Source organism: Rattus norvegicus, chromosome 16 (genome assembly GCF_021556685.1).
Source record: "Rattus norvegicus strain SHRSP/BbbUtx chromosome 16, alternate assembly SHRSP_T2T, whole genome shotgun sequence".
NCBI lineage: Eukaryota > Metazoa > Chordata > Mammalia > Rodentia > Muridae > Rattus > Rattus norvegicus.
Window position 1 is genome coordinate 29,287,232 of NC_141549.1, and position 8,173 is coordinate 29,295,404.

An 8,173-nucleotide genomic window follows, 5' to 3' on the forward strand; every position below is an offset into this window, starting at 1 on the left:
AGAACGTGCTGGGTCCTAGAGAAATTCTGCTTCCATGTGTCCCAAGCTCACCAGGCAGCTTTCTTGCAGCAGAAAATTTGGTCTTACCTGTAGTCCCGAGGCTCAGGTTTGCTCGTGGGGTGCTGCCCAGGGGCTCTCTGCAGCGGCAGCAACCAGGAAGACCTGTGCCTCCCCTTCCGGGAGCTTCAGTGCACCAGGGTTCCAGATGGTCTTTGGCTTTTTCCTCTGGCGTCCGAGATGTGTGTGCAGGGAGCAGTCTCTTCTGGTTTCCCAGGCTTGTCCGCCTCTCTGAAGGTTTAGCTCTCCCTCCCAAGGGATTTGGGTGCAGAGAACTGTTTATCCGGTCTGTTTCCTTCAGGGTCCGGCGGGGTCCTGCCGCTCCTGGGCCCTCCCCCACGGGAGCCCAGAGGCCTTATACAGTTTCCTCTTGGGCCAGGGATGTGGGCAGGGGTGAGCTGTGTTGGTGGTCTCTTCCGCTCTGCAGCCTCAGGAGTGCCCACCTGACCAGGCGGTTGGGTTTCTCTCTCACCGGGTCTGCAACAAGTACTCTTAACCGCAGAGTAAACACTCAAGCCCCTAGTGGCTAGTTTTAAACGCTCCGCCTATACAGTAACCTTCACAACATAGTGAAGGGAGATGGTTCATGTCCAGTAACTGCTTAGAGGAAGTATGTACCATAAAAAGTGACCAGAAATGTAACAGTCTATTGGCGGCACATAAGAAAGGGAAACTACATGGCTGTAGTTGTGAGAGAGCTATGGAGGAAGACAGAGGATGATGACTGATGTCTGTCCCTTTAGCCTTGAAAACGGATGATATTAGGCAGAATCAAGGTGGAATCTGATCCAAATAAGACAAGAGAGCAAATGAAGACCTGCCAGGATTTTGTCCTTCGTGCAGTTACCTTGTGGGCCCACTCGAGGAGTCGGTACTTTTTATGAAAAGCAGCTCCTAAATGCCCGTTACACCATTGACTGTCAACTCATTTAGCTTGCAGGCCTGTGGGGACTTTAAGATGCAAATCACTGCAGCCTCTGGGCACATTACCTAAAGTCCCATCTCTCATCATGGTTATGTCTAGAATTAAACATCATTCAACCCAATGAACTGATGATGTGTGCACACACCTTTGTTTGGCCTATGTGCTTCTCTGCACTTGATGTCATGTGCTTTTATCCTTCAGAGTCTGGCCGCTTTGTTAATGAGGCCACACTGTTAATGTATGGCTACAGTTTATCTTTACTGGGTATTTAAACTAAATTTTAAAAAATTATGAACAGCAATGAGTTTAAATCTATCCTCTTTAAATAGGGAAACATGGAAATGTCAAATACAAGTGAACAAAGAGAATCTTGAAATAAGTTTTGAAACAAATAGACAAGTTCCATTTTCTAAGAGTAAACCTCAGTATGCAATGTAAAGGTGAGGCTAATAAAACATATTCCAAAACTACTGCTAGGATCACATGAAATAGGGACATAGCGGTATGCATTCTCACAATTTTCTTTAAAATACTTATATAAGTATTTTATAGTACACATACACACGTGTGCTTTCTTTTTCATTGAAACTTATGACATGCAAGTTTATTTTTGAAGTACAGTGATGTTTTCCAAAGCTAGTTGGGATTACGGGCCCCAGGGACCAGGCCCAGCACTGGTATCTTGACATCATAAATGCCAAGTCTTTTGCCCTTTCTTTAAAAGGCTATTTTCCCCAAACAGATCCCTCAACTGAACTTTTATTTAAATGACCTTTTCAATGTATTTAAGGTAGACTAAAAATTCCACTCTTATTCTTTTACACTCTTATTCCACACAACTCAAGAAATCAGACATTGACTGGAATGAGTGTAATTTTCTCATTGGCCTTTCTACTCCAACCATAAGCAAGGCAATTGTGATGTGACAGCCATCCCTGAACCATCACTCAGCTTTCCTGATAATCGAGAAGACCTTCTTTGAGGCAAAACCTTAAATAGCATATCGGCACTGAACCACTGTCATGTTTTATTGCTTAACAAAACTATACAGGGCATAGGGCATACATCTTTCATGTCAGTACTGGGCAGGTAAAGGCCAGCTGATGGCAGAGGCCAGCGGATGAGTGCAAGTTTGAGGCCATCGCGAGCTACCACAGCAAGGCCTGTCTCAAGAATAATTTAACTCATTAAATTATAAAGTGAAATTTCATGAAAAACAGAGATGTTTTGGTCATTTTATGAAAGAAAAACCAGAAGAAAAAACCCTTTTGTCTTCAATTTTAGCAGCGAGTGATATTAGTCAGAAGAGATTCAGAGCTTCAGAGCAGTCATTATGTAGCAAAACCGAACAAGACTCTGTCCTGCTTAAGGACGGCTCAGCATGTGGTAAGCCTCACCCCCACTCTCATTATAAAATCTGCCACCCAAGTCAGTGTTTTGTTTGCAGTATGGTCTAAGAGCCTCCCCGCACTTCTACAGAACCAAGCAGTACCAAGCAGTCACCAAGATTCCATTAGACATTTAAAATTTTCAGATGTACTGTCACTATTAAATGCATGTATTTGCATATTTGGTTAAAAACAGTCCTCACACAGTCTAAAATAATAAAAGCTGGAGGAACCAATGTAATTTTGTTTTCATATTTTGTCTAGTTTACAATTTGTAAATCAACCGTGTATCCCCATGAGGCAAGAAAGCATGAGGAAGGGACTTATCCTGCAATAGCACCCACACTCTGGGAAATGTGGTATCTGATGGTACTAGGTTCAGATGGGACTATTAACAGGCCCATAGTTACAGATCACCAAGCAGGTAGGAATTGGGAGGGAGTGAAATGCAAGGTGGCAAGTGCTCTCCTCATCTACCCTTTCTAAAGTTTACAATGTTCTTACATCAACTATTTTTTCTAAACTATTTTAAAATGGCATGCAAGGAGGAATGGTTATCTTGAGAGAGGCAATTAGATCATGGGGCCGTGTAGAAACTCCAGGACTTGGTGTTTCCAATTCTCAGGTTAGTATTTTCTGTATCCTGTCATACCTCCACCTTGCTGGAAAACCAATCGGTTAGGCCTCCAAAGATTATCAATGCAGATAATTAATGAGGAAAACAATAGAGAGGTCTCTGACACATCCAAGCACCTTCAAAATGTTACACCACCTCTGAACTCACTGTCTTTTTGAATTTTCCTGACTGCAACTTTTATCTCGCACCTCAAAGATATTATGAAGATAAAATTAAGAATTCTTTTCAGTCTATCATTTCCTACACTTACCTCCAGCCCTGACTTCTTTTCCTTGCCTAGGAGTCAGAGACACATTTTCTTCCTGTTCATACTGATCACCGAGAACGCAGTTACAAACAACAGACAATAAACTGCTCCACTAAAAACTTTTTATCACATCTATTATTCACCGCAGATGAAAATAATTAACAACGTAGTTTGGTTAACATAAGAAAAAAGCTCTCCCTTTCCACAAACCACTGTATTAATATGTAAAGCACAAACTAGAAGTAGCCACACCTTCATTTCACTACAGAAAAGTGTTACTCAAAGTGATGTCCCCACCAACGGGACAGAGGAACTGTGCAGAGAATCCCACAGTAACCGGTCAAGTAGCACCTGGCGAGAGAAGGCTAGTATAGACTGTCACTATGCAAGTGCTCAAATGGCCTTCGGAATCTCAGCTAATCAAGTCTACAATTTAATCCACATTCCCTTAATTTTCAAAAAACAAAAAAAATCCAAAAAACAAAAAGCAACTATACACATTTGATAGTTATATTTGCATTATCCCCATCCCAACTGATTATTTAGAATCTTATCATAAAACTTTGTAATTAAGTGCTTTTGTCTATTTGAAACCTAAAAATGTATAATTCACCATAACAACTAAAACACAAGAGTGACATTTGTTAATTTAACAATAAAGTTAGCTCAGGTTTTTTTTTTCTTATTATTAGAAATAAAAGTGTTACACACTGATACTTGAAAAAGAGAACTATATAGTTTTTTTTATAACAAGCATAAATGTAACACAAAGATATCAGAGTTTAAGACCAAAGCCAACAACCTTGATGTATGAAGAAGTGGGCTATTTCATTTCATTACGGTATCTTTCACAGCTGCTATAATGTGTCTGGCACTGATTCCAAACATATCCAGTAGTTCACTAGGTTTCCCGCTTCGAGGCACTTCTGTTACTGCAAGTTGATGAACGACGATGTCAGGCTCTCTAGAGATGGCCGCACACACAGCCTCCCCGATGCCACCTTCTCGGTAGTGATCTTCCACGGTGATGATCTGGCCACCTGTGGCTTTGGCACTTTGGATAACGGTGGAAGCATCCAGAGGTTTGATAGTGAACGGGTCAATGACACAGATAGAAATCCCTTGTTGAGAAAGCTCGTCAGCAGCCTCTAAGGCTTCATGCAGAGTAACCCCTGCTCCAACAACTGTCACCTTGTCGTCTGCACTGTGGCGGATCACCTTGGCCTGTCCAATCACAAAATTTTCTTCGGATGTATAAATAACCGCTAATTTGGGCCGGGTGGTACGAATGAAGCACATCCCCTTGGTGTTGGCTGCCAGATAAATGGCGTGTTCTGTAGAGACAGCATCGCTTGGATAGAAAATAGTGCAGTTGGGGATGCTTCTGAACATGGCTAGATCCTCCAGGGCCATCTGGGAAGGTCCATCTTCTCCAATAGACACCCCGCAGTGGGAACCAACGAAGTTGACGTTGGTTTGAGAGATGGCTCCCATTCGGATCTGATCAAAGGCTCGGGTCAGGAAGGCAGCGAAGGTACTAACGAAAGCAATAGTTCGCCCTCGTGTGGCACACCCCAGTGCCACACTTACCATGTTTTGCTCAGCAATGAAGCACTCTATGAAACGCTCAGGGTGCTCTTTCTTGAATACCTCCGAAAAGGTAGAGTTTTTCGTGTCGCCATCTAAAACAATAACTCTTTGGTTAGAGTGGCCCAATTTAGCCAGAGCCACGCCGTAGGCTTCTCGGGTAGCTATCATGTCTCCCAGTTTGTAAGCAGGCAGAGAGGTCATTTTCGTATTGGATATGCTGATCCGGGGTGAGTCTTCAACAGGGGGCTTCGGGGTGAGATTTCTGTTTGTCTGTATCTGACTTTCAATTAGTTTGACAATTCCATCAACTCTGTCTTTCGGCATAGGCTTTCCATGCCAATTTTCCGCATCCTCGACATTTGGAATACCTCTGCCCTTGAAGGTCTTGGCAATCAGGGCCGTAGGTTTGTTCTTGACTTGAGCTGCTTTCCAAAAGGCCTGGCAGAGAGCTTCAACATCGTGACCATCCACCACGTAAGTATTCCACCCAAACGCTTGGCAGCGCGTCTCGTAGATGTCGGTACAGTGCTCTAGGGGTGCTGTGCCGCTTTGCCCCAGGCGGTTCACGTCAAAGATTGCCACGAGATTGTCCAACTTGTAGTGGGAAGCGAAGGCCAAGGCCTCCCAGACAGAACCTTCAGAGGACTCACCATCCCCCATGAGGCAGAACACGCGGTAGCTGGCCTTGTCAAAGTACTTGCCGGTGTAAGCCATTCCGCAGGCAGCACCCAGTCCTTGCCCAAGGGACCCTGTTGCAACATCCACAAACGATAGCCGAGGGGTGGGATGACCCTCCAGGTCGCAGTGAATTTTTCGCAAGTTCAGCAAGTCCGATTCACAGATACGGCCCACCTCCACCCAAACCGCATAGAGGATGGGCGCCGCGTGGCCCTTGGAGAGGACGAAGCGGTCGTTGTCCGGGTGTTCTGGGTCTGCCTGTTTGTACCTCATGGTATGGAAGAAGAGCACAGCCATGATCTCGGCCGCACTACAGCACGATGTGGGATGTCCGGAGCTGGAGGCACACGTGGCCCTGATTGAGTGGATTCGCAGGCGATTGGCCACATCCTGAAGCGCCTGAAAGATGTCTGACTCCAGCTTGGCATCTCTAGCCAAGGCCATGGCTGCAGGCTGGTCGCCTGCGGAAGACCAGGAAGCTCAGCGTCTTCAGTGACCTTTAACCTGCCCAGCGACCGTTGAAGAAGTTCTGCGCATGCGCCACTGTTTAGAGGCTGCACATGCGCACAATTGCTTTGTTGTGCACAATTGCTTTGTTTCGCACAGTGTCGCAATGCCTAAGCCCCCCCCAACCCCCAACCCCAGAATTTTTAATGTTCACTTTTTCATTTTCAGGCTCAACATTACTAAAAATAATTAAATTTTGCATTACATCTCCTTGAGGCAGAAGCTCAGAATGGAGTAATGGTCTCATACCCATATATCATGCTTTGGGAAAAATACTTTAGATACTATTGTGTCCTTCCACCTACTAACACCTTAATTTTTAAAAATTCTTTAATTTTATTTTTACATGAATGCGTGTTTTGTTTGCTCGTGTGTCTGTCCACCACCTGTATGGGAAGTGCCGGAGCAGCCAGAGCTCTTAGTTGCCAAGCCATCTTACCCGCCCTAGTGCCTCAATTTTAAAGGGCAAGTGTTAATATAAAGTATGACAGAAAGGAGTCTGAGAATTGATGAAGGACTGGTGAAGTTGGACAAGTTCTTTAGGCAAATGAAAGAAGAGAAATTAAGAAGTTAAGGATCTAAAGAAGATAGACAATGGGGAGAGAAAATAATCTCAGCTTCTAGTAACAAACCCTGGGGAGCTGTCAAGAGAGCAGTGAATGAGCGCGGCTGGAAGCTCACCATTATTTTGGCTAAAAAAATTCAGTCCACATACCTGGTAAAAGTACATTAGCATAAAACTGAACTATGAGGCAGTGCTCCCCTTGGGAGGAAATGAGAGAAATAAGAACTACTTAGCATGTCTTTCAAATTCCCAAATTCTTCCACTCATTTAAATCGTGGCACAACATTTTCTAAGGTATTAAGTTTTTGACATTTGTAAAGGTCAGTTTTGTTAAGCAAAGAATTCGATCTTGGGAATTTAATACCCGAGATAACAAGTGTGGATTTCTCCTGTCATTCTGTGAGAATATATGTTTTTTTAAATAATACATAGAAAATAACACTTCCTACATTATTTGTAAATTTTAATAAATTAATCTGATATTTTAAGATAGCTGGAAAGCTATGTATATGAGTTGTTAATTATTTTCATTGTTTTAATATTTTAAAAATATTTTAAAGTGTGCAATCAATGATCGTTGAAGAATGAAGCATGCATCATCATTTAATAATTGAAAATTAACCAATATGGTCATAAATATCACTTAGTTTAATAAAAAAAACAAACACATGAGACATCATTTGATCTTCCCAATTTAGAAGAGTCTGTCAGAGAAATAAGATCAACCAGGAACCTTCAGGGCAGCAAATCAAAAATTTGATTGTTTTGGAAAAGAGCATGTGATTCACTTTAGAGATTGTTCTGGAAGCCAATCAAAAGTTTTCTACAAATAGGAAAAAAGTGCTTATTTACTGACGTTAATTTATCAACACAAAGTAGGGATCAACAAATTTGAGTGTCTTTGATGGGCGTAACGCATACATGAATGTCAGGGACGAGGTAAGAGGGTTGGTAAACAGAGCAATTTGCGTCCAATGTGGTACACTGGGAATTGAAAACCCCTGAACACTGCATTAAACAATTAAGATTGACCTCGGAGGTGGATAGCTGCAGAGTTGGTCAGTGGCTAGGAGTGCATACTGCTCTCCCAGAGGACCAGAATTCCGTCCATACACAAGTTCCTGTAACTCCAGCTGTGGGGGATGCTGGTCTTTTTTGGTGTTGCACTTATGTGCAGAAAAACACATTCACGCACAAACACGTACACATAAGAAAAGTGATGTAGAAAGATGGTCCAGCAGTTGTGAGTGCTTCCCATTTTTCTAAATGACCCAAGTTCAGTTTCCAGCAGCCATATCTGGTGACTCACAACTAGCGCTAACTCTAGCCTCACAGGATCTGATACTCTTGTCTGGGGATGCACACACCTTCCTGCCCCAAAACACACACACAGCATGGATATGAGTGTGCACACAAATACACCAAATTAAATATTTAACAATTATAACATCTTTTATTTTTTGTTGTTCAAATTCTTTATTTGCAATTTTTAATTTATTTATTTTCCATCTTTATTAAATTGGTTATTCCTTATTTAAATTTCAAATGTTATTCCCTTTCCCGGTTTCCCAGCCAACAT

At 42.7% G+C, this 8,173-nt stretch overlaps 1 protein-coding gene across 1 annotated transcript; it reads right to left on the bottom strand.

Moving 5' to 3' along the window:
• Window positions 1-1,557: 1,557 nt before the first annotated feature.
• On the bottom strand, window positions 1,558-5,995 carry Tktl2 (transketolase-like 2). Its single transcript, NM_001106080.2, is given in 1 exon segment — window positions 1,558-5,995. A coding segment is annotated over 1 exon segment (1,884 nt). The 5' UTR covers window positions 5,967-5,995; the 3' UTR covers window positions 1,558-4,082.
• Window positions 5,996-8,173: the final 2,178 nt, after the last annotated feature.